Source organism: Bufo bufo, chromosome 1, assembly GCF_905171765.1.
Source record: "Bufo bufo chromosome 1, aBufBuf1.1, whole genome shotgun sequence".
Taxonomy (NCBI): Eukaryota; Metazoa; Chordata; class Amphibia; order Anura; family Bufonidae; genus Bufo; species Bufo bufo.
The window spans coordinates 345153117-345172792 of record NC_053389.1 but is presented as its reverse complement, the minus strand read 5'-3'; the positions used below and the strand labels follow the sequence as shown (position 1 = coordinate 345172792).

The 19676-nt window shown below is 44.5% G+C and overlaps 1 protein-coding gene across 2 annotated transcripts in view; it reads left to right on the top strand.

The window, feature by feature from the left end:
- Positions 1-2694, top strand: part of LOC121009503 (RUN and FYVE domain-containing protein 1-like) — a 186977-nt gene extending 184283 nt beyond the window's left edge. The window contains exon 17 of one of the 2 annotated variants that reach the window (XM_040442693.1): positions 2183-2694. In XM_040442693.1, coding sequence (XP_040298627.1) covers positions 2183-2326 — 144 coding nt within the window. In that variant the 3' untranslated portion in view covers positions 2327-2694. The remainder of the gene's footprint in view (positions 1-2182) is intronic. The other variant, XM_040442684.1, reaches the window with a different exon arrangement.
- The last annotated feature ends 16982 nt before the right edge of the window (positions 2695-19676 follow it).

The following is a 19676-nucleotide window of genomic DNA, read 5'->3' as shown; positions in this document are numbered from 1 at the left end:
CCCTCCCAAAAATGTCACTTTTTTTTTGTGTGTCTGCAGTAAATCTTGTTGGCGTACAACTCAGTGGACACTATTTCATTTTTGAGCCCTTAGTGACATCATTCATTTTAGCCCTAAAGCAGTTATGCAATCCTATAAAATGTCCCCCTATATGCCGGGCCCCCTATGCTGACTATACTTATCTGGGTCCCTGCGCCGCTTCTGGACTCTGTACCACTGCTGCTGCTTCTCCCCGTGCACGGATGATTTAATAACCCCTTTAAGGACCAATAATATTTCCCCCCTTTGTGTTCTAGCATTCATAACTTTAAAAAAAATTTCTTCGAAATGTTTTTTTTATTTGCAGGATTAGTTTAGGTTTTTATGAACCATTTTGGGGTATATATAGTGTATTAAATAACTTATTTTATTTCTTTTTTAGGGGGAAAGATTTAAAAAAAACTGCAATTTTTACATTATTTTGTTGAATTTTTTTACGGCGTTCACTTTGTGTTAAAAATAATATAATGTTATTATCTGGGTCACTAACAGTGATGCTAATATCACATTGCTATATATTTTTACTATTTTTCTCTCCTCCTGCAGCCTGTCAGTGTGGGGAGTGTGGGGGGGACGGGGGGGGCTTTATGTTTAGTACAAGGGAAGATATCACTGTTAGAATTTGGAATGCTGAGAATGCAGCTGAAAGTGAAAGTAAAAGCAGGTTTTACCTGCAACTACTCCCGACTCGATTTCTAACAGTAATATCTTCTCTGTTGCTTGGACCTTAGCTGCCAGCTTTCAAACAAGACCAGTTGCATGTTTCTAGCTTCTACCATTCAGGTAGATAGAAGAATCTAAAGCAGCCCTCCCCTCCACTTTCTGCCCGAGCTGGAGAACAGTTAAGTACTTTTCCCGCTGCCGGAGCTGGACTCAGGCAAAACAGTTAGTTGATTAAATTGGGCACATCTCACTCCAACCTACAAGGATCAGTACTGATGTATGGGAATTCCAGTCTTGATAAATGTCCCTTAGTGTCTTATGTGTGTACAGGAAGTATGTTTCTTTATTTATTCCTATAGGAGCCTCAATGTCAGTCACATAAGAATGAATAAAGAAACTTACTTCCTGTCGACACTTAATACACTGTGAGGGAGATTTATCAAAAGTGGTGTACAGATAAACGGACTTAGTTGCCCATAGCAACCAATTAGATTCTAGCTATCATTTTCCAAAGGAGTTCTGGAAAATTTAAGGTGAAATCTGATTGGTTGCTATCGATAACTAAGCCAGTTTTCCTTTACACCAGTTATGATAAATCTCCCCTAGTATGCTGTGTCAGTTGGAGAGCCAGAGTGTTGGTCACATGACACAACTGAGAACCATAAGGAAGTGGATAATTTACATCTACAGTCACCGGTAAGATTACCTTAAAGGGTTTGTCTCACTTCAGTAAGTTGTATTTATCATGTAGATGAAGTTAATACAAGCCACTTACTAATGTATTGTTATTATCCATATTGCCTCTTTTGCTGGCTGGATTCATTTTTCTATCACATTACACACGGCTCGTTTCCATGGTTACAGACCACCTTGCAATCCATCAGTGGTGGTCGTGCTTGCACATTATAGGAAAAAGCGTCAGCTTCTCTGGTGGCCGGGACCATGGGAGCGCACATAGGCTAGTGCTTTTTCCTATAATGTGCAAGCATGACCACCACTGATGGATTGCAGGGTGGTCTGTAACCATGGAAACGAGCAGTGTATAATGTGATGCAAAAAATGAATCCAGACAGTAACGGAAGCAATATGGATAATAACAATACATTAGTAAGTGGCTTGTATTAACTTTTTCTGCCACTTACTAAAGTGAGACAACCCCTTTAACTTCAACAATGTAAATCATACACCTTTCCAACGGGCCACAGAATACATATTTTTATGGTAATTTTTCTGTAAGGCCCAAAAGAACAGCTTCTTTGAGGGGTTAGAGGGGTTCTATAGATAACAACATGTTTGCATGTTTTATAATAGGAACAGAAAATTCTAACTAACTAAAACTACTTAATTATGGGATTAGTAATCATTTACAGGATTTTTCTAATTGCTGATTAGTTATGAATCATTGATATCTTTGTCCATGAGGAGATCAAAGTTACTGGTGTCTTATTGAATCGTTTTTTTCTTGACATTTTCTTTTTAGCATCATTGTCGAAACTGTGGAGATATCTTTTGCAACACGTGCTCAAGTAATGAACTTTCTTTGCCATCATACCCCAAGCCTGTACGTGTATGTGACACATGCCACAACCTACTGCTCCAGAGATGTTCCTCGAATTGCTCTTGAGGCCTCATTCGTTAAAGTGTCACTGCAGCGTCTTACTAACTTTTTTATGTAAAATTATTTTGCCTGTTATGTATGTATAATCATTTTGTTATCATATTCACAAAACTAATCATTAAGATACAAGTCTAACAAATTATACATCCATCAATTGTATCACAGCAAAGTGCCACATATTTTGTGGCAATCTCTACTAAAATAGAAGATCTGTACTATTTTTGTGACTGTCTTTTGGAATCTCCATAACAGATATATAAAAAAATATGTGCCTTGTTTTTACAGTATTTCACTTTTATCAAATTATCCAGCTGATGTTTGCTACAAATTATTATTTGATACCACAAAGTAAGAAAAATATACATTTGATTAGTGACCAATGTTTGCGGTTCTTCTTATTTCCTCTGTGGGATCAGTTTTCTCTTTATTCTGTCCAAGGTTCCATCATTTCACAATCTACAATGTTGTACTCATGGTAGAAATATTGCTTCCTGCCTGTACATTTAACAAAAGACATGATAAACATATACAGGAAAAGAATGTGTGATAAATACTGTAAAGATAAAAAAAAAAAAAGCATAACTGATGAGAAATTACTTTATTTAACTTTAATCATTTAATAATGCTCTTTCTGTTTCACTATACTGTTTTAAAATCTGAATATTTCTGTGCAATGCTTTCTAATAACATAACAAGGATTACGCTAGGTTCACATTAGCGTTAAGAAAACTGGCAGCCTTTTCCGGTATAAATACTGGCTACTGGCCAGACAAAAATCGCTGCATGTGGCAGTATTTGTCTGTCTGAAAGCGTCCAGATTCCTATATCATCCTATTGTAGTCAGTTGGGGTCCATTAGCTCACGGCATTATCCGGATATGGTGAACTCCGGCATGCTGTTCCTCTGCCAGAACAGACTGCCAGGTTTCATGATGTTACTGTGAACATAGCCTAAAGAGTAGTGTTGATCGAGCACCAAAGTGCTCGGGTGCTCAGCAGAGCACCCAAGCACAATGGAAGTCAATGGGAGAAGCCCAGCATTAAACCAGACACCCCCTGAACTGAAGAGGGGAGGGTGTCTGGTTAATAGGAAAAGGTCAGAAATTGATGGAAACACCACTGAAATGGTTCGGGAACAGCATGGGGAGGACGTCTGGATACATCTTGGACTCCCAGGTTGCTGCTGGGAACGATGTTGTCCGAGTAGTACGCCACTTTTACAGACTGACAATAATATGCACCAAACCGAAGATAAAATCGATTTTAGAGGAAAAATTGTTAGGAAACATTTTTTTCTGTATATTTACTTGTATATAAAGTGCAAGTGCTGCCAAAAATTACAAGGAAGAGGCACTTTGATACAACCTGTATATCACATAATGGAGAGCCTCATTCACATTGTGGTACAATTGTTCAGGTAGTGGGACTTCTACACTCATAAAGCTTATGCACTAAGCGAAAGGCCTGCCAAAAATGATGAGGAACCAGCACTCCAATACACCCTTTATTACACATAAAGGAGGGCATCATACACACCCTTGAAAATTTATGATGGATGGCCTGCTGGTGACCCTCAAAAACATTAGGAGCAAGGGCCTGCTGGTAACCCTGTAAAACTTTAGGGGCGAGGGCCTGCTGCTGATCCGACCTTCTAAAACATTAGGGGTGAGGGTCTGCTGCTGATCTGACCATCTAAAACATTAGGGGTGAGGGTCTGCTGCTGAATTGACCTTCTAAAACATTAGGGGTGAGGGTCTGCTGCTAAGCTGACCATCTAAAACATTAGGGGGGAGGGTCTGCTACTGAGCGAACCATCTAAAAAAGTAGGGGTGAGGGTCTGCTGCTGAGCTGACCATCTAAAACATTAGGGGTGAGAGTCTGCTGCTGATCTGACCTTCTAAAACATTAGGGGTGAGGGTCTGCTGCTGAGCTGACCATCTAAAAAAAGCGATCTCCAACCACCGGGCCGTGGATCACTTGTTACTGGTTCACTGGTGTTAAAGAGGACCTTTCATGGGTCCAAACATAATAAACTAAGTAGCAGAACATGTAAGGGTTAATGAGGGATGTCCCTGCACTTACTATTATTTCTGGGAGCCACTCCCTTGCGCTGTGGCCCCCGTTACATTCTCCCACGCTGTATGCTAAGTAATCAGCTTCTTCCCTGGGAGTTCATTCTCCTAGGCTGTAGCGCTGTCCAGTCACAGCCAGGGAGAGAAAAAAAACTCACCTTCTCCCTGTCTGTGACGCTGTGTGCTGCGATTGGACAGCGCTACAGCCAAGGAGATGGAACGCTGAGGGAGAAAAGCTGATGTCTCCTCCCTGGTGTTCCGATGTTATTACTTAGCATACAGCGCGGGAGAATGTAACCAGGGCCACAGCGGGCAAACGGAGCGCCAGACAGAAATAATAGTAAGTGCAGGGACATCCCCGCATTAACCCCTACATGTTCTGCTACTTAGTTTATTATGTTTGGACCCATGAAAGGTCCTCTTTAAATGACGGGGACAGGAACTGTTGGCTCCCGTGCCCCGTTGTTTAGCCTCATAGACTGAAGGCTGCAAGGCCTGATGCCTATGAGGCAGTGCTAAGGTGCAAGATGGTCGCAATATTGACATCATTGCGATCTGCTGTGCTTGTTCAGAGACGTCGTGACAACATCATCACACCGCCAGAGACCTGGTACAGGAGTACCGCCTGTACTGTAACGCAGGGAGCTGGATGGACATGAGTATTTTGCTCTTTTTATTTTTTTTTCCTTTGTGAACACTACTGGGGCACCAAGGAGGAGGCACTATACTGTGTGTGTGTGTATGTGTATATATATATATATATATATATATATATATATATATATTAGGGGTGCACCGAAATTCCGGCAGCCGAAAATATCGGCCGAAAATGCACCTAATCCACTTCGGCCGATATTGTTACATATCGGCCGAAAATATTGGGTGTGGGATTTGTCACCCACCATCTGCGGGCGGGCGGTTTACTTTGTCACTGCATCTTTATTTTACCTTACAATCGTGACGCTCCAGTAACTAACAACTCTGCAGGCAGAGCGGAGGCCGGCGTAACGTCACTTACTCACGTGACGCGCCTGCTCCGCCTCCTTCATTCATAAAGTGGGCGGAGCAGGTGCGTCACGTGAGTAAGTGACGTTACGCCGCCCTCCGCTCTGCCTGCAGAGTTGTTACTGGAGCGTCACGATTGTAAGGTAAAATAAAGATGCAGGGAGTGATGCTGTGAGCAGCAGGGCCGGGGCTGTTATGGGTAGGGGGATCGGTCTATGGCACTGCTATGGGGAGGGGGGATCTGTGCACTGTTATGGGGAAAGGGATCTGTGCACTGTTATGGGGAAAGGGATCTGTGCACTGTTATGCCCATAACAGTGCACATATCCCCTTTCCATAACAGTGCACAGATCCCCCTCTCCATAACAGCGCCACCCACAGATCCCCCTCTCCATAACAGCGCCACCCACAGATCCCCCTCTCCATAACAGCACCACCCACAGATCCCCCTCTCCATAACAGCGCCACCCACAGATCCCCCTCTCCATAACAGCGCCACCCACAGATCCCCCTCTCCATAACAGCGCCACCCACAGATCCCCCTCTCCATAACAGCGCCACCCACAGATCCCCCTCTCCATAACAGCGCCACCCACAGATCCCCCTCTCCATAACAGCGCCACCCACAGATCCCCCTCTCCATAACAGCGCCACCCACAGATCCCCCTCTCCATAACAGCGCCACCCACAGATGAATTTCATTCATGAAAAAGAATTATTAATAAAATCATTAAAAAAAAAGTATTTTAAAAGTATTTGGGCAAAAAGGCAGTTTCGGTTTTCGGTCAAGGGCATCCTGAATTTTCGGTTTCGGACCAGAATTTTCATTTCGGTGCACCCCTAATATATATATAAGGGGCACTATCTGTAAAGAGGAACTACTGGGGGGCACTATATGTAAAGAGGCAATACTGGCGAGGCATTATAACTACTTGAACCTACATGGGGATCATTACTAAGTAGGGCCATAAAAGGAGGTAATAATACTAAATATCTGTGTTTTGTTTGTTCAGTTATACAGAAAGAAGTTGTTAAAAAAAGGAAAGAGAACAACTCCAGTCAGACGAGACATCATTCATAGTCACTGAGTGGGGGCCTATACGGGTTTATTAATTACAGTTTTTTGCATGACACCCCCACCCTCGGCGGTCCGCGAGGAAATTGTTTTGTGTGCAACCGGTCCCTGGCACAAAAAAGGTTGGGGACCACTAATCTAAATCATTGGGGGCGAGGGCCTGTTGCTGATGTGACCATCTAAAAAATTAGGGGTGAGGGTCTGCTGCTGAGCTGACCAGCTAAAACATTATGGGTGAGGGCCTGCTGGTGACCCTCTAAAACAATAGGGGTCAGGGTCTGCTGCCGAGCTGACCCTCAAAAACATTAGGAGCAAGGGCAGCCTAATAAGCATGTTGATATGATGGAGGAGGAGGACTAGAAAAGGAAGATTGAACCATATAACCTTTTTTGGGTGGAAGGAGTGCATGGGAATACAGTGTATTCAATACACCATAAAAGCCACATTTAAAGTGCCTTTATGTTCAGCCTCTTCCCTCTGGTGGAGTAGAGAAGTCAGGGGCAATCCATGCCTTGTTTATTTTTATAAGAGTCAACCTTTAAGCATTTTCAGTTGACAGTCGGATGCGCTTATCAGATATTATCCTTCCCCCACCCCCTGCAGCACTAAATACCCACTCTGACAAAACTCTGGCGGCAGGGCAGACCAGCACCTCCAAGGCGTAGAGCGCCAGTTCGTGTCACCCAATAGTTGTAAGGCACGGAGGGATCCTTGAGGACGCTGACACGGTCTGTTACGTACTCCTTCACCATCTTCCAAAACTTTTCTCTCCTTGTGACACAAGGCCGCGCATCAGGGTGAGGGTGCTGGCGGTGTGTCATGAAACTGTCCCAGGCCTTGGACAGTGTTGCCTTGCCTCTGTTGGAACTGCTGTGTGTTCCCCTCGTACTCTGCCACCAGCGTTGTCAGCTGGAAATTTTTGGAGCAATTTTTCCACAAGGACCTTCTGGTATTGCACCATTTTGCTAGTGCTCTCCACCCCAGGAATGAGAGATGAGAAGTTCTCTTTGTAGCGGGGGTCGAAAAGGGTGAACAACCAGTAATCGGTGTTGGCCAAAATGCGTATAATGCGAGGGTCACGGGAAAGGCAGCATAACATAAAGTCAGCCATGTGTGCCAGAGTCCCACCAGACAAGACTTCGCTGTCCTCAATATCTGTAGGATATCCATATCAGGAGGATGACTCCCAATCTCCTCATCATCTTCCTCCTCTTTGGCCCATCCATGCTGAACAGATGGAATAAATCTGCTATGGGTACTACCCTCTGTAGCGGAGGCAACCATCTCCTGCTCATCATCATCATCCAATTCGCGCTGAGAAGACGAACGGAGGGTGGTCTGGCTATCGCCCTGTGTACTGTCTTCCCCCACTTCCACCTCTTTCACATGCAAAGCGTCCGCCTTCATTGTGAGCAACAAGCATTTCAGTAGACACAGAAGTGGGATGGTTACGCTGATAATAGCAGCATTGCCGCTCACCATCTGTGTTGATTCCTCAAAGTTGCGTAAAACCTCACAGAGGTCAGACATCCATGCCCACTCGTCACTTGTGAAGAGTGGAAGCTGACTGGAAAGGCGACGACCATGTTGCAGCTGGTATTCCACTACTGCCCTCTGCTGCTCACAAAGCCTGGCCAACATGTGGAATGTGGAGTTCCAGCGAGTGCTCACGTCGCACAACAGTCAGTGAGCTGGCAATTGCAAGCGCTGCTGCAGCGTTGCCAGATCGGCGGCAGCTGTAGGTGACTTTCGGAAATGGGCACACACGCGGCAAACCTTCACCAGTAGCTCAGGCAAATTGGGGTAGGTTTTGAGAAACCGCTGAACCACTAAGTGTAACACGTGGGCTAGGCATGGTATGTGTGTGAGCTTGCCGAGCTCCAAAGCCGCCACCAAGTTACGGCCATTATCAGACACAACCATGCCTGGTTGTAGGTTGAGTGGCGAGAGCCACAGCTCAGTCTGGTCCCTTACAGTGGCAGATATAGAGCCTGGTCTCGGGAGGGGCACTTCCAGATTATTTTCTGTCGGCCGCCACAAAACAATGGTGCTTATAGAACAGACTACACCGTGTAGAGGTATACTGTATATTGTGTGGCACAGTGTATGCTGTATGTGTATAACAAACATATTTCACATGAAAACTTACAATTACTTGGCTTGGCCCTTGGGGATCTCAGACACCACTTCAACACTTTGGCTGGGGGGCTCAGTGGAGCTGATGTGTTTTATCCTAATGATAAAGATTTCATAATAAGGATTTGGAGAAGGGGCAGAGGGATAGGAGAGCGGGGAGAGGCTGGTGTTGCTACTAGGGGGCTCATACCATGGGGGAGTAATAAAGCCCACCATAATACCCCCCACCCAGTAGAAATAATTCTCCTTATAATAATTTTCCTTGTAATGCCCCCAGTTGAGCTAATGTCCCCATAGTGCCCCCATAGTGTCCCCCATAATTTGCAAGTATAAAATACCCGTCTTAGTGCCCCTGTAGACCCCATAGTACTCCTCTCCCCACTTCACCATAATGTGTCCCAGTATAAAATCCTACTGTACAGAGCTTCCCATATAAAATACCCCTTCTTTGTGGCCTCAGTAGATGCCCCTATAGTACAAACCAATAATGTGCCAGTAAGAAGTGCACCCATAGTGCCACCCAATAATGTGCCAGTAATAAGTGTCCCCATGGATGCCCCCCAATCATGTGCCAGTAACAAGAGCATCCCCCATCATGTGCCAGTAATAAGAGCACCCCATCATCATGTGCCAGTAACAAGAGCCCCCCCCATCATGTGCCAGTAACAAGAGCGCCCCCAATCATGTGCCAGTAAAAGTATTGTACATATAAAAAAAAAAAAAAAACATTATACCTCCATGTCAGCGATGCAATGCAGGCCTCTTCCGACCTGTGTTCCACGCTGTACAACTCAGGTGGTGCGATGACGTCATCGCTTCGCCTCAGCCTATCAGAGGAACAGGGAAGGGTCACGGCTCTCCCTCCCCTGCCCTGCCGCAGCACAGCCATCTGTATCGCTGTCCTGAGGACGGCGATAGAAATGACTATGGAGATGAGTGCTTATGGAAACGCTCATCTGCCACCGCCGCCCCCCACTTTTCACCAGGGCTGCGTTGCCAGCTCGGGGGGGGGGGGGATTGCCCCCTTGCCCCCCTCCTGGATCCGCCAGTGGTCCCTTATACCCTGCCACAGCTCTGCGGCGGTGTGTTGTTTGTCACCTAAGCAGATAAGTTTCAGCACGGCCTGTTGCCGCTTCCCCACTGCAGTGCTACACTGCTTCCAGCTACTGACTGATGGCTGACTGGTGCTGTAAGATGACAATTCAGAGGTGGAAGTGGAGGAGGAGGAGAAGGGGGGTTGCAGCCACTAATGTAGGTGGTGGCGGATATCCTGATGGAAGTAGGGCCCGCAATCCTTAGCGTCGGTAGCGCTTGTGCCATCCCATGGTACGTCTCGCTCCCATCCTCCACAACGGTCACCCAGTATGCTGTCAGGGAAATGTAGCGTCCCTGGCCACAAGCACTTTTTCCGTGCATCAGTCGTTAAGTGGACCTTCCCAATAACTGCGTTGGTCAGAGCACGTGGGACACATGCTGGTGTAAGGCGGGGACGGCACACCGGGAAAAATAGTGGCGGCTGGGGACTGAGTAACGAGGGACGGCCACCGCCATCAGGCTGCGGAAAGCCTCAGTGTCCACAAGTCTAAATGGCAACATTTCCAGGGCCAGCAATTTGGAAAGGTGCACATTTAGTGCTATGGCCTGTGGGTGGGTGGCTGGGTTTTTGTGCTTTTGTTCTAAGGCCTGGGGTATGGACATCTGTACGCTGCACTGGGACACGGAAGTAGATGTGACAGATGATGGTGCTTGCAAAGGTCCAGGTGCAGGGCGGGAGGCATCCGGGTCTGTGTCTTGAACAGGGGATTGGCAAGCACGTAACACAGGGGAAGAGGAGGCAGTAATGTGACCCACAGACATTGATTGTGGACCAAGGCGTTCGGCCCACCTATTAGGGTGCTTTGATGCCATGTGACGGATCATGCTGTTGGTGGTGAAGTTGCTAGTGTTCACGCCCCTGCTCACTTTGGTACAGCACAGGTTGCAAACGACAATTCTTTTATCGTCCGCACTTTCCTTAAAAAAGCGCTAGACTGAGGAACACGTACCCCTTGGCAAGGGAGATTGTCTGATAGGGGTGCTCCGTAAACAGTTGCGGGCCTGTTTGGCGAGGCCCGCCTTCTCCCTTTTGCCACCCCACTGCCTCTTCCAGCCTGTTGCGGTGCTGCGGATCAATCCCCTTCTGTACTGCTGCCCTCGCTCGGCTTGCCACCTTCCCAGGTTGGGTCAGTGATTTAATTGTCCACCACCTCCTCTTCCACTTCCTCACTTTGGTCATCCTCCTGACTTGTTGACCTAACAAGGACCTCACTTATTGACAACTGTGTATCATCCTCATCATGAACCTCTTGAGACACTAATTGCGGTTGACTTATTGGAAACTGTGTCTCATCATCATCATCCACCTTGTGAAACACTAATTGCCGTTCCCCACTGTCATCTTTTTCTGACTGGATGCTCAAGAGTTTGGGAATCAGTGCACAAGATCTCCTCATGTCCCTCTTCAAGCGTGGTTGGCGAGAGGGCCAAATCAAGGAATGGCGATGAAAAGAGCTCCTCAGAATATCCGGGTGTGGGATCACTTGTTTGCCAAGACTCTCCATGGTAGGAGGAAGGAGGATTAGGGTGAGGATTCTGTTGACTAGACTCTTGGCTACTGAGACTGGACTTTGTGGAAGACAGGGTGGTGCTTAACCGACTGGAAGCATTATCTGCTGCAATCCAACTCACCACCTGGTCGCACTGGTGTGACGTCGAGAGTGGTGTCCTGCACCGCCCTGCAAACTGGGACATGAAGCTAGGTATCGTGGATGAGTGTGTTTCTTGTGCTCTGGCAGCAGGCAGTTTCCTCGTGCACAGGGCCACGGCCTCTGCGTGCACCATCAGCAGCACGGCCACTTCCCCGTCCCTTACTGCTCGCCTTCAGCATATTAAATGGCATATATGCTTGCAAGTATGTCAAACATACAGTAGCGCAGGTTATGTAAGTGTAAGTGCAAATAAATTAGAGTGAATGTCACTGATATTTAGGATGTGCCAACGTTATACAGGAGATGTAGCCCAGGTAATGTCGCTGTCACCAGCGGCCAAACAATTGCATTGAATTTCACAGTGCAAATGTAACACAACAAATGTAGCAGAGGTTGTGTCACTGTCAGCAGCGGCCAAACAATTGCACACAATTTAGCGCAGGTTGAACTAATAATATACAGTGGGGGAAATAATTATTTGACCCCTCACTGATTTTGTAAGTTTGTCCAATGACAAAGAAATGAAAAGTCTCAGAACAGTATCATTTCAATGGTAGGTTTATTGTAACAGTGGCAGATAGCACATCAAAAGGAAAATCGAAAAAATAACTTTAAATAAAAGATAGCAACTGATTTGCATTTCATTGAGTGAAATAAGTATTTGAACCCCTACCAACCATTAAGAGTTCTGGCTCCCACAGAGTGGTTAGACACTTCTACTCAATTAGTCACCCTCATTAAGGACACCTGTCTTAACTAGTCACCTGTATAAAAGACACCTGTCCACAGAATCAATCAATCAAGCAGACTCCAAACTCTCCAACATGGGAAAGACCAAAGAGCTGTCCAAGGATGTCAGAGACAAAATTGTAGACCTGCACAAGGCTGGAATGGGCTACAAAACCATTAGCAAGAAGCTGGGAGAGAAGGTGACAACTGTTGGTGCGATTGTTCGAAAATGGAAGGAGCACAAAATGACCATCAATCGACCTCGCTCTGGGGCTCCACGCAAGATCTCACCTCGTGGGGTGTCAATGGTTCTGAGAAAGGTGAAAAAGCATCCTAGAACTACACGGGAGGAGTTAGTTAATGACCTCAAATTAGCAGGGACCACAGTCACCAAGAAAACCATTGGAAACACATTACACCGCAATGGATTAAAATCCTGCAGGGCTCGCAAGGTCCCCCTGCTCAGGAAGGCACATGTGCAGGCCCGTCTGAAGTTTGCCAATGAACACCTGAATGATTCAGAGAGTGACTGGGAGAAGGTGCTGTGGTCTGATGAGACCAAAATAGAGCTCTTTGGCATTAACTCAACTCGCTGTGTTTGGAGGAAGAAAAATGCTGCCTATGACCCCCAAAACACCGTCCCCACCGTCAAGCATGGGGGTGGAAACATTTTGCTTTGGGGGTGTTTTTCTGCTAAGGGCACAGGACAACTTATTCGCATAAACGGGAAAATGGACGGAGCCATGTATCGTGAAATCCTGAGCGACAACCTCCTTCCCTCTGCCAGGAAACTGAAAATGGGTCGTGGATGGGTGTTCCAGCACGACAATGACCCAAAACATACAGCAAAGGCAACAAAGGAGTGGCTCAAGAAGAAGCACATTAAGGTCATGGAGTGGCCTAGTCAGTCTCCGGACCTTAATCCAATCGAAAACCTATGGAGGGAGCTCAAGCTCAGAGTTGCACAGAGACAGCCTCGAAACCTTAGGGATTTAGAGATGATCTGCAAAGAGGAGTGGACCAACATTCCTCCTAAAATGTGCGCAAACTTGGTCATCAATTACAAGAAACGTTTGACCTCTGTGCTTGCAAACAAGGGTTTTTCCACCAAGAATTAAGTCTTTTTTTGTTAGAGGGTTCAAATACTTATTTCACTCAATGAAATGCAAATCAGTTGCTATCTTTTATTTAAAGTTATTTTTTCGATTTTCCTTTTGATGTGCTATCTGCCACTGTTACAATAAACCTACCATTGAAATGATACTGTTCTGAGACTTTTCATTTCTTTGTCATTGGACAAACTTACAAAATCAGTGAGGGGTCAAATAATTATTTCCCCCACTGTATATATGGCAGCCAGATAAAACAATAGTCCTTAAAAGGACTTTTGGGTCTCTAACACCTTTCACCAGTAAAACCTGCCTAACAAACCAATTCCTGTCCCTACACTATCTGTCTCTTCTGCTGCAGTTCTCCCTGACTAAGATTGAGCCGAATCACGTGTCATTGGGTGCTATATAGTACCCGATGACGCGTTCCGGCCAGCCAATCACTGTAATGCCAGTAGCCAACATGGCTACGGCATTACAGTGAGTGCCAGTACCCCCGCGCACGTTTATTGGCAGCGTAGGAGACTCGAGTAAAAAAAAGCGTTCGGCCGAGCATGCTTGCCCAACACTACTAAAGAGTCCACACTTGTAATAGATCTCTAACATCTTAGGGCTTATGCACACGACCGTTTGCCCTCAGAGACATACGGTCCGTGAGCGGCATGCATCATGCGCACAGCATCATAGGATACTATGATGCTGTGCGCATCGGGCTATAATATCATATGAGTGCGGGACAATAGTCCCCCGGGCGGCTCGATGCACACCGCATCATAGTAACCTATGATGCTGTGCGCTCCTGTGCGCACGATGTATGCCGCTCCAGGACATATGGCTCTCTCACGGACCGTATGTCTCGGAGGGCATACGGTCATGTGCATGAGCCGTTAGACTAAGGCTGAAACATTGTTCCCCTGAAGTAAAGGGACATCGTGTTTTCTATTTCGAATGCAGTCATGCCGAATGAGCTTTACCCCTTCCTGACATGGCAATTTTCAGTTGTTTTTTTTTCCGATTTTTACTTCCTGCCTTCCCAGAGCCATAACTTTTTAATTTTTCCATTCATATAGTCAAATGAAGGCTAGTGGGACCATTTGATATTGCATACGATGCAGCTGGAAGCTTAAAAAAAATAATCGAAAAGGGGTGTAATTGGTGTGGGGGGGGGGGGGGGGAATTTCCAGTTTAGTGGGTTTTGTTTTTACAATGTTACCTATGCAGTAAAACTGACATGTTATCTTCATTCTCTGGGTCAGTATGATTACAGCGATACCACAATTCTATAGCGTTTCTTGTTTTACATAGTAACATAGTACATAAGGCCGAAAAAAGACATTTGTCCATCCAGTTCGGCCTGTTATCCTGCAAGTTGATCCAGAGGAAGGCAAAAAAAACCTGTGAGGTAGAAGCCAATTTTCCCCACTTTAGGGGAATAAAAAATTCCTTCCCGACTCTAATCAGGCAATCGGAATAACTCCCTGGATTAACGACCCCTCTCTAGTAGCTATAGCCTGTAATATTATTACACTCCAGAAATACATCCAGACCCCTCTTGAATTCCTTTATTGTACTCACCATCACCACCTCCTCAGGCAGAGAGTTCCATAGTCTCACTGCTCTTACCGTAAATAATCCTTTTCTATGTTTGTGTACAAACCTTCTTTCCTCCAGACGCAGAGGATGTCCCATCTGCCTTGTTCACAGGAACCCAGAACTGTACACAGTACTCCATGTGTGGTCTGACTATCGATTTGTAAAGTGGTAGGACTGTGTTCTTATCACGGGCATGTATATTTTGTATATTTTAACTCTTTCGCTACATGTACAGTGCTGGAGCGATGTGTGAACATGCAGCGGGTGTCATGGCCGTCATGTCTCTGCTGTTTTTAAACAGCAGAGACCTGCGGCTAATTACTGTGACCGGCAATAATGCCGATCGCAGTAATTAAAGGCTTTAGATGGCGTGATCAAGTGAGATCACGGCATCTAAATGCACAAAAACCCAGAAGCTCGTGCTTCCGGACTTGCTACCTACACCCTCTGCGGCTAATGGAGGTATTGGTAGTTGCACTGAACACTATGAGCCTCGCTGACTAGGCTGATAGTGTTCATGCTGCAAGGCCGGGATAAGAAATGAGCAATTTTCAATCCAAAACCCATTAAAAAAAATCTCTAATAGTACAAAATGAAAAATTGAAAAAACATTTATAGGCTCATTTATGAGCTTCAAAATATATACAAGTTTAAATCACCACCCTTTCCGTATAATTAAAGAATAAATATAAACATCATGGGCATCACTGCGACCAAAAGCGCCCATACTATTAAAATATTTAAAAAAAAATTCTAATATGGCATAATCGAAAAAATATGTCAAAAGGGCCAATTTGCAATTTTTTCATTGCTTCTCTTAACTGAAAAAATGTAATAAAATGTGATCAAAAAGTTACGCACACTCCAAAATGGTATCAATAAAAACTATGGATTGTCTCGCAAAAAATTAACCCCTAAACTGCTCAGTAGACATAAGTATTAAAAGTTATGGGGGTCAGAATATGGTGATGAAAAAAAAAATAATAATTATCAAAGTATTTTTATTTATTTTTACACTATTTAGACATAAAAAATCTATACATATGGGGTATCGTTGTAATTGCACCGACCCAGAAAATAAAGGGCATGAGTCAGTTTTGACGCAAACGAAATGCCGTGGGAAGAAAACCCATAAAACGGTGCAGGAATTGCGCTATTTTTCCCATTCCACTCCATTTGGAATTTCTTTACCGCTTCCTACTACATTTTATGCCATAATTAATGGTGGCATTAAAAAGTGCAACTTGTCCCGCAAAAAATAAGCCCTCATACAGCTATGTGAATGGAAATATTAAAAAAGTTATGGATCAAGCCAGATAGGGAAGAAAAATGAAAACGCAAAAACGAAAAAAAACTCTGGTGGTGAAAAGGTGCCATAGACATAGCAGCAGCAAGCAGAGAGACTGGAGACAGCTCACTGCGCACGCCGTTTCCTCATACAGGTCAAGAATAGGTCATCAATATTAAAAGCCCGGAGAACCCTTTTAAAGCTGTTGAGATCAGGTTTCTAATGATGTTCTTGTATAAGATGTCTAAGGTGCATGAGCACTGTAAAACAACTACCCCCCCCCCCCCCCCCCCCCCCCCGGTCATATGTAAATGAAGTTCTTGAAATTAAGGCATTTGATTGATGGCCTTTTGGATTCTTTAAGGCACGATACCATCCTTAGATTTCACGCCTGCACTTTATCTGCACTGTTGTGTACTTGGCTATAGCGAGTCAATGCACAGGCATGTAACCGTGATCATGTAACTGCCGCTGATACAGGGTAATGTTCTCTGAAGCACTTGGCCATGTGAGCCTGCTCCTGCGCATTGACTCGCTGAAGCCAAGTACACTACAGATGATATCAATACGCAGGCGCCAGAAACGAGATCATATAGCGTGTGTGCGAAATGTCAGGATGGAATCACACCTGAAAGAATCGAAAAGGCCATCAATCAAATGGGAAGGGGGCACGGTGAGCTTGAATTCAAGCGTGAAAGCCATTGCCCCCTTGACTTCAAGAACTTTATTTGCATATGACCTGCGGGGGAATAAAATTTGTTTTACGCCTCAGATATCTAACACAAGATTAGAAACCTGATGTCAACATCTTTAGAGTCCATTCACACGTCCGTAGTGTATTGCGGATCTGCAATACACCCGGCCGGCACCCCCCATAGAACTGCCTATTCTTGTACGCAATTGCAATTACATCACGCCCAGACTGGGGACGGATCAGGTGCTCTGGAACAGGTACATAGACAATATTATCTTTATTTGGCAAAATGGGGAATCAAAATTATAAACCTTTCTGGATGAGATAAATACCCAATATAACCTTTTCTTCTCATCTAATATCAACAACAAACATACAGAATTTTTAGATTTACAAATCACCACTAATGAGGATCAATACATATGCAATACGTATCAGAAATCTGTTGCAAGGAACAGTGTTATTCTGCTCAACATTCCTCTTGGACAGTTCCGCCGAATTAAAAGGAACTGTACCAATAAAGAGAAATTTGAAGAGGAAGCTATCCAAACAATTTCAAATCAAAAATTATCCAGAAAAATTGATAGACAATGCATTACAAAAAGTTAGAGAAATGGACAGAAAAGCTTTCTTTGTAACAAACCCAGATAGAGCTGAGAAGAAACAAGAAGAAGAAACTTTTCGCATAATTTTGCCCTATAATGCTCAATTCAAGACCATTGAAAGGATTATAAAAAAGCATTGGCATTACATTCAAAAAGATAAATTAATAGAACCTTTAGTACCTGTTCTGCCACAGATAGTATACACAAATGCCCCAAATCTGGGTTTAAAAATAGCTCCTTCTATCAGACACCCCAAAAAGAATAATCGATCCATACACAAGTGGTTAAAATGAGTGGCTTCCACAGATATGAAAGCTGTATAAATTGTAGAAATACATAATTTCCTAAAAAGACAACCAGAATTAGCTTGACACAGAATTCCTTCTCTTTTGAAATAAAGGACTTTCTAACGTGTAATTCCTCCAATGGTGATATATATCATCCAGTGCCCATGTTCCAAACAATACATTGGCAGGACAAAAAGACCCCTTAAGGGCAGAGTAGCAGAACATATAAAAAACATTAAGAATGCATATGAGAAGCATTCCCTGTCCAAACATTTTCAAGTAGTTCATAATCAAGATCCAAAGGGCCTTGCCTTTGCTGCACTAGAACAAGTAGAACGTCACTGGAGGAGGGGTGACCGTATCACAAGAATGTCAAGAGCGGAATCCAGACTGATTTTTTGACTTTGGCAGTCTCTTACCAGAAGGTCTGAATGCTGAATAAGAAATCTTTGGTTTTCTTTGAAAGGGTGGGTGCCCCCTGCCGACGAGGGATCGCAGTCTGGCTGTTTATCAGCACTGCGACCCCCCCCCCCCCCCCCCCCCTTGGTCCAGGGCCCCCATCCTATATACTTCTATTACATGTATGTCATATTTTTAGAATAAGCTGCATTTGAGTACACTTCGGTTTGATAGTAAGCATAAATCTACTTACAAGGATGTGAAAATGCAATATTTTATTTTACTAAAAACAAGATATTAATTGATTCCGGGACTTTAGATATTTTATATCTGTATAGACGTTTTATTTATTTTAGGCAAAACAATATTTGTTGTTGAAAGTCATCTATAACAGCAAAGCAACATGTGTGGCTTAAAATAAGTTATTGGAAGTATATTACAGCTGGTAAATATACTGAATAGCAAAAAAAACGCATGAGTACCTGAGAAAACGCATGAAAACCGCATGGGAACCGCAATAGACCGTGTTTTGTGATTCTTACACTCCAAAATCCGGCCCAACATTTCTGTCTATCTTGCGATGCATTGGTATAAAATCTGCTACCGTCTTTTCATAGCAAGTGTAGCCACTGATGAAGGAGATACTCCGAAAAGCGTCTGGCGTGCTTTATACACTTGCAAATCCGACATAGAAGCCGTGATCATCATGGGTAATATCCATTGATATGGTACTTAACCCTATATTGAAAAACTAGTGAAGCGCTTCACTGAAAAACATGAAGATAAAGGTATACAAGCTCGGACGATACAAACTGGATCTTGAAGGAGCTGACAGCCAGCTGATCCTCACCACAAGTGTCTGAAAGATCCTGGACACGTGGGACACCGAGCGTACGCAGACTATACTCTGCAATCCACAGCCCAGCCAGCTGAGATATCGGAGCTGCCGTATACCACCAGTGAGGCATATTACTTCACAACAGATTGGGATATATGAGATGCTGAATATTCCCTGCAACTAATCTATGTAAGAAATTGATAACCTTTCTTCTCATACTTCTACACCACATCAATGGAGGTAAGCTTACCAGCTTAATCACCACACGGGACGCCACAGATGGATGTAGATCTCACAACAGTGAGTAAAACATATACAAAAGAATAGGGCATTAGGAATAACCCCTATAAACAATTGTTATAATACAATAGAGTTTCATCGAGAACATTTGAACAAGTGATTTAGTAAAATTGCTACAGTAGAACATTTGGATAAGTAATTAAGTAAAAATGCTACAATATAATAGAGACGCTTTTTGAAGACATATCTGTATGAATTCCCTTTCTTTGGAATATACAATCACATCCTCTCTATTATATTATGGATATTAACCTCTTAGTGACATAGGGCTTACAGGTACGCCCTGATGTCCTGGTACTTTAGGACACAGGGCGTACCTGTACGTCCTGTGTAGTTCCGATCACCGGCGGTGGGAGGTGCCATCGGGTCCCCGTGCGGCTGTAAGGGGGACCCGATGGCATGGAAGGCAGCGCGATGCCTTCCTTAGGCATCAGCGCTGCCTTCCGGTGATGAGCCTGTGAGATCATCCAGCCCCCTGGA